Genomic DNA, 15,703 nt, shown 5'->3' on the forward strand with positions numbered 1-15,703 from the left:
AACATCGTATGGTAACATAACAATACTATTACAACCACATCGACTAGTAAGGACAACACCAGATATTTAATGAAGTTCTGTTATTATAGATTTATGAATTATAAAAGTACTTTTTGAATCATCAAATATTTTTATTTTTCACTATATCGAACAAATTCATTTAAAATCATTGCAAGAGAAAATTGTGAGATGAGAGAAAGATACACACATTTCTTACGTGAAAAGTTTTCCACAGGTAACAACAATTAAGTAATCAATAGATTATAACGTACCATAAAAGATAATTTTCTCATGAGCACTCAATAATTATTTTTGCAATGATTTATTCCATATAGTACTCAAATAAAACCTACATAATTTACCCCCAATTTCCGGAAAACAAAAAAAAGCAAGTGAATGTACTTTATTACGATTAATTCTAGCACAACTATACGTGTAGTTCATGCAAACATGAGAAGAAAAAAAAAACAAAAACAAAAATAAAACACTTGGAAAATTCTTGGAAGTTTCACTTCCAAAATGCCCAAACTCCCTTGTTTTGTCCTCAGTATAAAACTCAAGAATACAAGTGTTACAATCTATAAAAAGATGGCAAAAAAATATTCCTCTAATAAATTTGTTTCAAAGCAATTTCTCTATTCCTCCAAAAAATAAAAAATTCATTTTTTTTTATTTTTTGGAAATAATGGGTTCTCTAAGGGATTTGGAGAATAATGGAGAATTTAGGGTGGAAGAATTAGAGAATAAAAATGATGAAGAAATTATCATCAAGAACAAGAAGAATACACAAAGTTTTAGGATTTTAAGGGAATTGTTGGTTAATCTTCAACAAGTTATATTAGGAACAAAGCTTTGCTTGCTTTTACCAGCTATCCCTTTGGCAATTCTAGCTCAATACTATCAATTTGCAAGAGTTAGTATTTTTTTTTTCTTGAATTTATTATCTTTCTTTTGTTTTTGAGATTATAGGAATTTTTTTAAATGTACTATTTTCCTTCAACAGTTAGAGCGAAATGAGACAAAAGACAAAAGAAGAAAAATTCATGAACCGGCTCTATCATCTACTCCATGTTCACATTTAGGATATCTTTAGCATCCAAGAGTTACGACCCGATCATAAAAACCTTATTTGATAAGTGAAATGCATTAGTTATCCGCTTTTAGGTTGAACAGTTAGGATCAGATAGAAGTGTAATGAGTCATTTTTAACATGAAGGAAGAACTATAAGATCACCCTAAAAGCCCTTTGGCATTCAAGAGTTATGGACCGAAACCGACAGTAGAACCCTATTCAATAACCAAGGCACATTAGTTGTCCGCTCTCATGTTGAATAGTCGGGATAAAAAGAGCATAACGAGTCATTAATCTTAAAATCGTGTATTTCCTAGAAAATAAATTTTATATTATAAGCTTTTGAGTACGAAGATTATACGACATTATGATTCATTAATCTTAAAATCGTGTATTTCCTAACAAATAAATTTTATATTATAAGCTTTTGAGTACGAAGATTATACGACATGTTGGATATTTCCGGTGTAAATTCAAACGTAGATTTAAACTTTTTCATGTATTTCCTAGGAAATAAATTTACCCCTTAAAAGACTTTACAATAATTAATATTTTAAAAATATTTGAATAATTAATGATCAAATACATATAATGATATTCATTTTTGTTTTTTTCAGTGATGTTGGTAATATGGTAAAATTACTCAATAACGGTGTAAAAATTACGATCAGTCTTGTACATAAAGTTACATTATATTCCCTCGATTTCATTTTATTGATAAACTTTTGAGTTAGACGGTCATAATGCATACTCAATATTTGCGGTGTAAATTCAAACTTACAATTTCACATTCTCAGGAATCTCTTAGGATATAAATTAATTGATAAATCAGAATTGTTAAAAAAATACTTGAATAATCAATGATCAAATAAAAATATTCACGTTTTTTTTTTCATGTGATGAACAGCCCTGGATTTTTGCTTTTAGTTTGCTTGGACTAGCACCTCTTGCTGAACGTGTTAGCTTCTTGACCGAGTAAGTTACATTAATTTTCATTTTTATTTTTTTTAATCTCCTATTTTTATGACAAAATTACTAACGCTATTAATTTTATTTATTTTCCCCTTTTCTACCTGAAATTGAAAAAAGACAAATTGCTCACTTCACTGGTCCAACAGGTATGAATTTGTTCTTGCACCTCTTAAAAGAAGATAAGTATCCCTTCTACATCTCAAAATATTTATGATGTTTATGATGTTTCGAGAATTAAATTAAATAATTTTTTAATTAATATTTTAATAAGCATTTTTTCTCATAATATATATAGATATTGAAATAATTATGACTTAAAATATTTCCGTCGAGTTCTCAAATATTTTAATTTTATTTTTAAAATATTAAATTTAATCTAATTTAACTCTGAAAATTAATTAAAGTAACTCTATAAAGCAAAACAAGACAAGTATTTTCAAAGATTTAAAGAATATTTCCGAAGATCAAGGAATATTTTCCTTCCATCTCAAAATATTTGTTATGTTTTGTTTTTAGAAAGTCAATTTTTTGTTTTTTGTTTTCATTCGCATTGGAAAGTCTCACATTTGAAAGGGAAGGTAAAATGATCCCCAACAGAAGCAACTCTGTACCCAAGAGGTCTCGGGTTATTATTTGAAACTAATTTAAAATTAATTTAATATTTATAATTAAAATTTAAATATTAAAAAAATGCAAAAACTACATGATAAATACTGTACTTTTCAATTCTTCTGATACGGCGAAAGGATGTATTTTTAAAATGTTTGATCAAAATTATATAATTTGACTTTTGAAGGTCCGAACATGACAAATATTTTACGGTAGAGAGAGCATTAGTTAAGTTGAAAATAATGATGCATATTTTAGGATAGAGAGAGTAGGGCTCCCGAGAAAGTATTAGTTAAGTTGAAAATAATGATGCATAACTTATGATTATGATGATTTAATGCAGTTGGGGGTCTACTTAATGCAACATGTGGAAATGCAACAGAGATGATAATAGGATTATTTGCACTTTATCAAAGGAAAATACATGTTCTAAAGTATTCTCTTTTGGGATCCATTCTTTCCAACTTACTTCTTGTTCTTGGAAGCTCTCTTTTTTGTGGTGGACTTGCCAACATTAAAAAGGAACAAAGATTTGACAGGGTAAGCTTGCACTTCAATAACTTTTGTTTGTGTTACCACCCTGGAACAGGTTGATGCTTCTGGACGTTCTCTCATATGCAATTGTCCAAAAGCTTATCAACTCGCTCAAAGGATGATAAAAGCAATGTCGTCATATTCAACTTTGAAAAAGACGTGTCTAGCTTTAGAATTTACTTTAAGGGTGTGTTTGGTATGAAGGAAAATATTTCCTATGTAAAATATTTTTTTAGAAAATATTTTCATGGAAATGAATTTGATTTCTTACTTATTTTCTTATGTTTGGTTGGTGAGTGAAAAATATTTTATAATATTTGATTGGTGAGTGAAAAATATTTTTCAGAAAATACATTTTAATATTTATCTAAAGAGCAGATTATACTTTTTATAAAAATAAACTTTGACCATGAAAAATACTTTAAGGATGTGTTTAATACGGAGGAGGAAAATATTTTCTAGAAAAATAAGTTGTTTATTATTTATATTCTTGTGTTTGTTATGCAAGTAGGAAAATATTTGTATATATTTAATAAAAAATAACGAGAACGAATAGGGTAAGAAGGGCGGGACAAGAAAAATTTTTTGAACCTTTTTTAAAAATCAAATTATTATTATTATTTTTTTTTGGCTGGGGGGTGGGGTGAATAGGGTAAAAAGGGTGAAGGTAAGAAAAAAATTTTGAACCTTTTTGAAAAAAATACATTAAAAAAATTAAATTTTTTTTTGGAGGGGGGCTAGAATAGGTAGTAGTGGTGCGATAAGAAAAAAGTTTTGAGTTCTTTGGAAAAAAAAAATAATATTTTTTTGGGGGCAAAGGGGTGGGTTAGGGAGAACGGCTAGTAAGGGGTGGGGTGTGAGGATGAGGTAAGAAAAAAAGTTGAAATTAAATATTTTTTATGAAGGAGGTCGATAGAGTGTGGGGTCGGAATAAGGATGTGGTAAGAAAAAAAATTTTAAATAATTAAAAATATTAAATGTAGTTTTTGGATTAGGAGTGGGGGTAGGGAATTGGGTGTCCGGATAGGAGCAAGTTATTTTGGGAGTTATATGAATATTTTAACTTGAGAATGAGGTTGAAAGAGAGTTTTAAAGAATACTATTGAAATCATTATTTGAAAAAAATATTTTTCTTTCATACCAAACACACTCTAAGAGTAATAAACTTTGGAGCAAAGTCTCTGGGCCAAACATTTTGTTTTATACGGAGACTCGAGAAAATTCTGCATAAGAACAAATATAGAAAGAATTATTTTTTATATTGTCAGATCAGTCAAAAAAAGATTTATTTCGAGTAAGTATGGGTAATAAGCGAAGTTGGTTACCTGAAAAATAAGATAAGGCAACCTATAAAGTTGAATCACACTAATAGTATAAACATTATAATGTTGTCAGGTACATAGAAATTCATACAGAATTTTGTATATATTAATTATATACATTGCAGTTTAAAGATTATTTAGACAATCAATGTAATTTTCAAATCTGGCTTTATTTTTTAGTTAATCTTGCAGGTGACCTAATAACTACTATCAGAAAAAATAGTAGAAATTAACAACGGACAACTTTCGTGTCTAAATAAACAAATTCATTGGATTAGCGATGAATTATCAAAATATAATTGTTCAATACTAGTAATTTAGCACCAGATTATTAGTAATTTTTTCTTTATGACAATTGTTTTTGTTTTTGATTTTGGAACAGAAACAAGCTGATGTAAACTCACTACTCCTACTACTGGGATTGCTTTGCCATATGTTGCCACTGATGTATAGATTGGCTTTGGGGCCATCAATTAACACTAACAATAATGTAACAACTTCAATATTGGGATTATCTAGAGTTAGTAGCATTTGTATGCTTATAGCATATGGTGGCTATCTCTTCTTTCAACTGAGGACACACAGACAATTGTTTGAAGCCCCTGATGAGGAGGTAAGTTATCATCAAACTTCTCTATAACAATGTGATTTTTGCCTGAATATTTTTCGACTGCTATAGTAAAATGTTATTATAAAAAACATATAAGATATGAATACAACATAACATGAAAAAGATCAGTTGCAATTAAAACTTGATCGTTATAACATGAAATGTTGTTATTTAGAGGTCCGATTATATATGTATGGTGCATGCACGGATAACGGCCTACGTACAACCTTGTAGTCACATATAATGAAAGGTGGTTAGTTGAATATCCTTCATCAAAAAATTATACAAAGGTCACAAACTACTTTTTGGTATGTATTTATTAATTCTTGAATACACTTAAAAAAAAATTCTAATTTCGTCATTGGCAGCCTGATTTTGACATCGTTATACAAGTTTTGAATAGTTCTTTTAAATGACTGAAGTTCATTCATTTGTAACTTCAAATGTTGTGTTTGGCTTTTGGTTGTGTCGAGCCTAATTACTTCAGACGCTGCTTGTCTAAAATGGATGCATGTGCAAATTTGCAATTCCATCTGTTTCCTTTTACCTGTTACTTATTTTGTTTTAATTTTATTTTTAGCATTAATTATTTTTTCTTCAAATTAATTTTAAGACACAATAGTAAACATTATTTAATATGGTATTAGTCATGTCAATAATTATTTTTCTTAATAGGTGTGTTAAATCAAAATATGACAAGTAAAAACAAATGAAGTGGTAAAAATATAATTGAAATTAGTAACCCGAAAAATAAGATAGATAATTTTCTAAAAACAAGTTAAATTACATGAGCAGTGTCAATATTTTCTGTATATAAATTAAATTATATATTTTGATGAGATATGAACAGGATGATGAAGAAGATAAAGTTTCAGAAGATGCAGAGGCAGTGATTGGATTTTGGAGTTCATTTGCGTGGTTGATTGGCATGACTGTAACTATTGCTCTATTATCCGAGTACGTTGTCGGTACAATTGAGGTAAGCTAATCTGTCGCTACTACATAATTTAGGGTGTGTTTGGTCTGAAGAATAAGAATATTTAATTTTGCTATAAAATTTAATACTATTTGTACAATGTTTGATTATTTATACAATGTTGATTGTTGATATAGCTAATCTGTCATTAAATCATTCATAGCTAACAGAATTGCTAGATAATTTACCACTAGTCTGTTGTTAAATAGGAGTAGCTAACAGAATTGTTAGATAATTTGCCACTTGTCCGTTGTTAAATAGGATCAGTACGTACTATTACGTAATTTAGGGGGTACTTGGTCCGAAGAATAAGAATAGTCAATCTTGGTATAAATTCTCATATTATTTTTACAATGTTTGATTTCAGGATAGGTAATCTATCTTCAAATTACTCGTAGCTAACCGAACTTTCAAATAATCTGCCGCTAGTCCATTTCTAAATAGGATTAGTCCTATCACGTAATGTAGGGGGCGTTTGGTTAGAAGAAAGTATTTAATCTTGTTATAAAATTTTATATTACTTATATATAGTGTTTGATTTTCGTTAAAAAAAATCTTGCACAACTAATATAACTAACATAATTTCCTTATAATTTATGTAACTTTGGTTTCTACTTATGCGGAATTCCGAAAGAGAATGTTTTGTTAATCATTCTGATTTAATTTCTATGAGAAGTTCATATTCTCAAAATCTCCTAGATTTAGAAATTCATAAATTATAATTTATTATTCGTCGCATAACAATTCTTTCATTGTTATAATCTCAGGCTGCATCAGATTCTTGGGGAATTTCTGTGAGTTTTATTAGCTTAATATTGTTGCCAATTGTGGGAAATGCAGCAGAACATGCTGGATCCATCATCTTTGCTTTAAAGAACAAGTTGGTAAGATACATATTAATATTAAAAAATGAAATTTACTCGATATTTATATTTATCTAATAAATCATATTATACGTATATAGAAGATATATATTTTAAATGACTGTATGTATACCAAAATGCAGGATATATCTCTAGGTGTTGCATTAGGCTCAGCTTCTCAGATTTCTATGTTTGTGGTAAGAATTTTGGCAATATTTGTTTCTAAAGTATGTACATACTATTTTTTTTTTAGAGATTAACTTTTATATTTTGTCGTATTCGTCGTACGAATTTATGAGTCGGGGCTATCAGAAACAGCCTTTCTATCTCATATTTGAGGTAGTGGTATGAACTGCATACACTTACCCTCCCTAGACCCCACTTGGTGGAAATATACTGGGTATGTTGTTGTTGATGGTGATGGTGTTGTCATATGAATTTATATGATATATTTACTTTTCTTTTATTAATCTATTACAAAAAAGAATGATATCTCTTTTTAAAAAAACTTTTAATTTTAGCATCACCATTTTAGTGAATAACTTGTTGGTAGCCTCATCGGATAATCGTTCCAAAGAAGAACACAGGTGAAATTCTCACCACCACTTATTTAAAAAGATAATTTAATGTACTTTGTATATATTTGACTTACATGTCAATAGTCCTTAATTTCTTAAATTTGATGTCAAAAAGGATAATTTGATGTACTTTGTGTATATTTGACTTACAAGTCAATAGTCCTTAATTTCTTGAATTTCATATGTAGTAAAATACTGTCATATTCAATGGACGGAGGTAGCACATTAATAATGTAACCGTATATATAACATCTAGAGATCACTTAAAAGAATAACTACAATTAATCATTGGTATATAAAAGTAAAAATATTAGCTATCGAAAAAATAAAGCAGATTATTACTGATCACAGTAGATATTTTTTACATTGTGTTGCTTGAACTTTTTAAAATTGATGTCGCACCTGTTGGGTTTCACATAGAGAGTGCGTTATGCGTAAGCTTAAAGTTTGAAAATCATAGAGATGATAAGTCAGATGACAAAGAAAACTATAATCAAAACACATATTATTTGATATGATTGAACAAGAAGTCTACATATTGAAAACTAAATTAAAAAAAAAATTTGATGACTAAATTGTAGATGCTATTGTGTTATGACTTGAGAAGAGACAAAAGAATAAATCTAATAGAAAAGAATAAACCTAATAGAAAGAGATCTTAATAGAAGAGATTTTCTCCAATAAGGAGATCTTTTCCATTAAGAAAGGTTTTTCAACAAGGAAATTTTTTCCATCAAGAAAGGTAATTCTAATTGTGCTAGAAAATCAGGTAAAGTAAGAAATTCAGGATAAATTTTAATAAATCTCCTCTTAAATAAATCCAGACATATATATAATTATTTTTAAAGAGTGCGAGCAAATTAATTTTCATGCTATTAGTGTATATAAATTAAAGAACTCCTTTTGAATGGATTGGGGAGTTCTTTTTGTGTGGGGGCGGAGGAGAGAAGGGGGAGTTGATTTCAGTTATCGTTTTTGTACTTTTCCAAGTAAGGACAAGGATAGAATACAGCTAACATGTTTACTAATTTCAGGTACCTTTATGTGTGATTGTGGGTTGGATAATTGGTGTGGATATGGATTTGGATTTTAGCCTACTTGAAACTGGCTCTGTTGCTTTCTCAATCATCCTCGTTGCCTTCACTTTGCAGGTCTTTTTAGTTATTATTATATTTGACGACCACTTCAATTTATTGACTACTCTCTAAAATGAACTAATGTTCATGTAGTGCTACTTGTGGTGGTCGAATCTTTTAAAAATATTGTCACACCCTTATTGATTCTTTAAATTATGTATTTTTTTTAGAGGATTTGACATATATTTATCAACATTTTTATAGAGTTCGAGCATGCAATTTGACTAATTTAAAAAGTTAAGGAAATAAATAATTAAAAGACAGGAGAAAAAAAACTCTGCTTTGGACTCAAAGGCGGATCCAATGTTAGATATTAGACTTTTCTGTACCTAGTACTTAAAAAAGAGAGCATAAATTTGTGTATCTGAAATTCGTGAGTTTAAAATATAATGAATTTAGTGTAAAGAATCTTAAAAATTAAACTCATAGTTTTGGATTTGCCCCTGTTTAGACTACTATAGTCCTTTCATAGCAAGCTTCATTTCCCCGTGTATAAGTTAATCCAGATTAGAGAGTGAAATATATGTTGGAAAATGAACCAAAAATTTGAAGACAAAACTTTTACCAATAATAGAAATATTGGGGTTGTCCAATGTGCTAGAAGACAAAGGAAAATATTTTATCTGTTTTTCCCAAAGTGGAGACTATATATGAATGACATGATAGGATTATGGTACAAGACGAAAATTGAGATGTCATGCTCAAATTACAAGTGTGGAACTTAGCTCTTAATTTCTTACTTCATTTTCTTGGTTAATTTTCAGCCATTTTTTCAGGATCAACAGTTGTGTTGGGCTCAATTAAATTCAAATTCATGTCACGAAGTTTCACATTAGAGATAAAACACTACTAGCAAAAGTGACTCTATAGACAAAACTCAAAAACGAGACATCTCACTTCATTATGTTCAACTGTTTTCTTTAGAATTCTTATATTCCTAATAACTCTTGCAGGATGGAACCTCACATTACATGAAGGGAGTGATTCTTTGTCTTGCCTATTGTGCCATTGCTGCTTGTTTCTTTTTCCATAAGATTCCCATTAGTAAGTGCTTCTCGTTTTTTTGTATACAAACTCTATACATTAATAATTTGACTTATACCTCAAGTGAAAAAGTAGTTCACTTATTATATACACAAGAAATGTGCTAAAAAATTTATCCTGTCATTGCAATTTAACCTTGTTTAGGTTACTTATCTTATGTTTTATGTTGTTCATTCTAGTTACTATGAATAATTACATATAACTATTTTAGTGTATGATTTAGACTACATATAACTATTTTTATATATGATTTATACTGTCAGTTTATAAAAGTTTAAAACCTTGACAAATTACGAACTCTTTTTTTGGTGTGTGGGTGTTAGATATTGACAATAATCCATCAGGGAGCTTGACCGCTTAACCAAGTTCATTCAGCAACACGATGATCCATCAGAAAGAAATCGATATGTATCTGATGGGGTCTACTTGAACAACGTCATCAACCGGATGTAGTACTTCATTGCATCAATGTGCATTTGTTCATCCAAATTGGAGCACCTTGTCTTACCCTTTTGTGGAGATTGTTCCATTTCATGTTTGTTGATTGTAGGCCTTGATGAACATGAAATGTGAAAATAATAGAGGTTATCAACATTACGTAAGTTGTATGTGAATATGTTCTTGTGGTGGTTTTTGAGAATAAGAAACTCACTTCTTATCAGTTCTGTATTTCGGTTGAGTATTTTGATGGCCAATTAATAAAATTTTCTCAGTTTCTGTATATTCCTTTTCATTGGTAACCACTCTATATATATTCTTGCTCTCATTATGCGTGAAGCTTGGGGGACTACTTTTGGCTTCTTGCTATTGTCCCTTAATATATGGAGGATGTTGCCTAACGTGTCCTTCACGCATGTATGCATGTACCAGTATGGGAGCATCGGGATTGGATCCCCTCCAGTACCAATATGCTCCAGTTCCCCCAGTACTATATCAATTTTTTTTTAGCGGATCAGATTCGATGAATTAACCGGAGCACTTTATGTTGAATTTCAACACATATATAAAGTTAGTGCGCAGCGAAAAAATAAATACTAATATATCTTCAGTCATTATAATTCAAATGTCGCGGAGAATCACCTTTGACAAAACTTCAACAAGAAAAGAGTGAACGAAGAAGCCTAAGAATATTTAGTCTATGTCAATATGTCAGACTGATGGAGTCATAGACGTATTTATAGGTAGACTAGAGACTCTTAAACAAATAACTTTTACACGAGAGATTTTCATAGTTATTTCTTGTCGGCAAGAAATACCATATGTGCATAACTTGGAGGAAAAATAATTGATTTATTATTTTAATAGGGAAACAAGAAAAATTCTTACAAAAAATATGTTGGTCATTAATACGTAATATTCTTACATTCTCCCATTTGACCCACATATCAAAATTAGACAATATAATCTTTTATGAGTCAAAATAAACAACATAACCATAAATGCATATTCACTCAACTTAATTGTTATACGCAAAAATTATTTTTAGCAAGAATGTATTAATACTAGAATCATGGGGTCATGCTCTTAATCAAACACTTTCTTTCATGTATTACGATGTGCAATATGTTCTAAATAAAGTGTCCCCCAACTTTATAAATGTCACACCCCTTTTTTATCAAAAAGATATTAATTTTAAGTTTGAAAAGAGTTATATTATTAAAGTGAAAAAAATAAAAATTTATTTCGAAAAAGACATTTTACAATCAAACTCAAAGTCGCCACTTGCATAAATCTGGTGTACTAAGTCACCTTTGGGAATTCTTTTTCAAAATAATTTTTGACTCTTTAAAACTGATCCACTAATAAAGATTCCGGTTAAGAAATTTTGTTGACCGAGAGGAAGGTGTTGGGCATCCCTCGATCCCATGGTTCGACTACGAGCGCTTTGTAGAGTGTATCGGCTAGTACGACACTATGAAATGCATAAACCAAACAAAACACACAACGCACAAAACAAACAATCAAACGGTCAAAACTCCAAAAGAGTGTCCAATCCAATTTATTTACAAACCGAAATAAAAATACTAAAATTAAAACCTAAACTATTCTATATATCCTACACTATGTTTTACCCGATGCCTCGGGCCTTGATCACGATCGGTCTTTCGAGTATAAAATATCGCGGGGCATTTTTCGGTAACAAATATAATTTTTCTCGAGGTATTCCCCGGCCAAATGAGTACAGGAAGTTTAGATGCGATAAAATAAACGACATTCAACATATTCAAACGTTCAACAATCCACAATCCCTATGTTTTGCCTACCCAACCTACTATTTGCCTACTCATTTAGATTTATCATGATTCTATCACATTCAACATCATCAGCGAGTCAAAATTAATTCAAATTCACTCTTATCGAGATCAATTCTCCCCCCCCCCCAAATTTCTTTCAGCGCACAAATTTTACATGAAAACAATTACCAGTCTGTATTCACATCAAATTTATTTCTTGATCAATTATTCAACATCAAACATCCACAAAACACTCAAAACATAATCATCAAAGCACATAATCATGATACCAATCCAACAAATTAAGATAAAAATACAGAGAAAGAGTTAGAGATTTGGACCTTTTGAATACTTTCGCGTGACTTATGAAGAGATTAAAGAGTTGTCCCAAAAAATTCGATGAATACCAAATCTCGACTATGAACCAAAATCCAAACACAAAAATATTCACAAAATTCAGTCTGAATAGAAATCCACAGGCACGAATTGAGCAACTCAAAATAAAATTATGAAACAACTGAAAATCTATGTGGTTGGAACTCTGGCGAGCTCAGACAACAGAAAAAACAAAGAAATGGATCGGATTCTTGCGGCTGCAGTATTTTTTGGCAGGATTTCACTTGAAAAATCAAGGAAACGAAGAGATTTTGGGGATTTTGAGTCTGTGTTGGTCAATTTGATGAGTCAAAAATGATTCGGGTGAAAATTTCATCGAAAAAACTCAAAAACGAGCTGGATCCTCACTAGTTTTACTGTTTCTTCACCAATTTCCTCGCTCAAACTCGATCTTTCTTTTTCCTTCTATTTCTCTTGCTCAATCTCTCTCAAAATCCCACCATTCTCTCAATTCTCTCTCTATTTTCTCCTTAATATCCTATTCCAATATGTGTATATAGATGGGTGTGTGTATCAGTGAGTGGTGTGTTTTTTCGTTGAGTGTGTTGTGTGTGTGAGTTTTTATACACGATAGTGTATTGATAGAGGGGTGTGTGTGTGAATCCCTCCAATGAGAATGGCGATGTTTGTGCATATAATGAGGCATCGCCCCTAAAAAGTAATAAGGGTAGGGAGTATGTGGGTAGGGGTAGGGGATGGAGTAGGAAGATGGGGTGGTTAGAATTGGGTGAGGTGTCAAATTTTTTATGGATTTGTTGTAATTTTATTATTTGGGATAAGGATAAAAAATGATGAGATAGTTGTTTATTTTGTTTTTCTTGGGGGAAATTACGATGTGGATGGGGTACGTGATAAGGTAATCGAGTTGAACTAATTTTCAGGGAGGGGTAAAATTATGTGTTTACATCATGCCCCACTTTGGATGTAAATACAAGGTGTTTTCAGACAAAGAAACAGACAACAAGACAGGATTTTTGTCCTGACCATTATTCAAAAGAAGGACATAGAAGGAAGAAGGGCATTTGAGTCTTGATTTTGGGCATTCTACCTATCTCAAATTATGTGGGAGTTAAGTCACATATAGTTCTAGGATAGACAAGGAGAGGGACCATACCGAGTTGGAGAGTCAAGTGAGGACTTGTCGAGGTTCCTGTCCGGAGCTCTGTCAATACATCAAAAATTACAATACAACTTAAAAAGATAACTAAAATTACAAAAGTCCTATCTATGAAGCTTCTTTTGACTCTTGACTTGAGTTTTTGATGCTCTCAAAAGTGATAAAAAGTCTGATTTTCTTTGGGGTGAACTTGAGAATAGATTCTTTCTCCATACAAAATTGGGTATTGGGGATGAACTAAAAAATTGACTATTTTCTATCGGTGTTACTTCTGTATTTGAACTTGGATTTGAAAATCTTCACCCTATTGATGTTGGGCGTATTTATATGTCTAAGCACCATAATTTACCTATGTTTCAGCTAAGTTTTGAGAATAAAATACGTAATTCTTGCACTTTTAGTCTATTTTTAGTTAAGTGAGCTGACCTATGTGATTAGCATGCTTTTCAAGTACTAATGAGGAAGATTTCAGCACTTTGGGGACCTGTGGACAGCAAAGGAAAACCCCACATAAAAAGGAAAGCAGCTTTTGGACTGAATGTGCTGTATGGGAACTTTTTCCCCGGGCAAACAAAATATTTTTAAATAGTTAAGGATGCAGTAGCAATTTATTAGAGAAGGATGTTATTAAAAGTCTTATGGCTGAATTTTTAGGGATTGTTCAATTATTCAGATTTTGTATTAGTTTTTGAAAACAAGAACGGACGGCTTAGCTTGAGCACGAAGAGAGAGAAACGTGTTTCTCTCTTAATTTCGCTAGTCATCTTCATCACCAAGATCATTCTAAGTTTTGGTATGATGAATATTTCTATGTTGATTTCTGTTTTATTCATGAGTAGCTAAGCTCGTTTGTTAGGGTTATGGAAACCTTGTAGTATACTCCCTATTTCTATGGGTTTTTGAATTTATGATGTGTCACGCCACTTATATCATTACTCTCTTCATTTTGATTGAATTCTCGTGGTTGCAAACATAGGGAATGCGCCATTATAGTAATAACTTGTTCGATAGAAAAGTTACTGTTTGGAAAAGAGAGTGTGACGAGAAATTAGGGTTTCCAAACTCTAATTTACACGTTAATGTCCTAGCAGGATTAACTTCTTGGAGAGTTCGTACAATTTGTTGTACACTTTAGATTCGAAAGAACTAAGTTGAATAAATCCTTGATGGTTGAAAGACACTTGGATTTAGAATTAGAATACGTCTCTCTATAAGTGCATGCATGCATAAAATCTGTATTACTCATAGTTAATAGAGAAGTAGAAGCTACAAGGTGGACATAACCCTAACTTATCATTCTCTGTGATCAAATATTATTACACATATCTTCTCATTCGTTACATTAATAATATTATTATGCATTTAAAACCAAAACCCCCTTATCTTGGAACCTTCGATCAACAGTCTAATAATAATCGCAATATTTAGTGACCATAGTATTCCCTGTGGGATTCGACACCCAACCCAGTTGGGTTCTATATTTGATAGCGACCGCTTACACTTTCTAACGAGAGTTGTAATTTGGGTGTATCACCTATTCTCCAAGTGATTTCCTGACTTACAATTTCTTCACCTTATTTCTTGACTTTCAATTTATTCACCCTGTCCTCTAGGAGGGCTCTTGACTTGCTATTTTTTCAATCTGTTGACTTTCAATTTCCTCACCCCATTCTCCAAGTTAGCTCCTGACTTTCAATTTCATCACCCTGTTCTTCAGGTAGGCTTCTAACTTGAGATTTTTTTACTCTGTTCTCTGGGAGAGCTCCCAACTTGAAACTTCACCACCCTATTCTTTAGGCGGGATCCTGATTTGTGATTTTCTCACTCTGTTCTTTGAGCGAGCTCCTGACTTATAATTTTATCACCCTGCTTTTCAGGCGAGCTCCTGACTTTTGATTTCCTCATTCTGTTCTCCAGGCGAGCTCCAGACTTGCAATTTTATTACCCTGTTCTTCAGGCGGGCTTCTGATTGCCATTTCAATACCCTGTTCTTCAGGCGGGCTCCTGACTTTTAATTTCCTCACTTTGTTCTCCGAGTGAGCTCCCGACTTGTACTTTCATCACCCTATTCTTCAAGCAGGCTCCTGACTTTCCATTTCGTCACCTTGTTTTTCAATCTGGCTCCTAACTTTCAATTTCCCCACTCTATTTTTCGGGCGAGCTCCTGGCTTGCAATTTCATCACCCTGTTCTTCAGGTGGGCTCCTTACTTGCCATTTCATCACCCTATTATTCAAGCGA

At 31.5% G+C, this 15,703-nt stretch overlaps 1 protein-coding gene across 1 annotated transcript; it reads left to right on the forward strand.

The window, feature by feature from the left end:
• The first annotated feature begins 572 nt into the window (after nucleotides 1–572).
• Nucleotides 573–10,437, forward strand: LOC107873457 (vacuolar cation/proton exchanger 3). The gene is made up of 11 exons (XM_016720317.2): nucleotides 573–913; nucleotides 1,980–2,047; nucleotides 2,162–2,190; nucleotides 2,997–3,193; nucleotides 4,892–5,122; nucleotides 5,970–6,098; nucleotides 6,863–6,979; nucleotides 7,102–7,155; nucleotides 8,571–8,687; nucleotides 9,626–9,716; nucleotides 10,040–10,437. Exons 1-11 carry the CDS (start codon nucleotides 686–688, stop codon nucleotides 10,075–10,077), a joined length of 1,299 nt encoding a protein of 432 aa, XP_016575803.2. The 5' UTR covers nucleotides 573–685; the 3' UTR covers nucleotides 10,078–10,437.
• The last annotated feature ends 5,266 nt before the right edge of the window (nucleotides 10,438–15,703 follow it).

Source organism: Capsicum annuum, chromosome 6 (assembly GCF_002878395.1).
Source record: "Capsicum annuum cultivar UCD-10X-F1 chromosome 6, UCD10Xv1.1, whole genome shotgun sequence".
In the NCBI taxonomy this organism is placed as follows: Eukaryota; Viridiplantae; Streptophyta; class Magnoliopsida; order Solanales; family Solanaceae; genus Capsicum; species Capsicum annuum.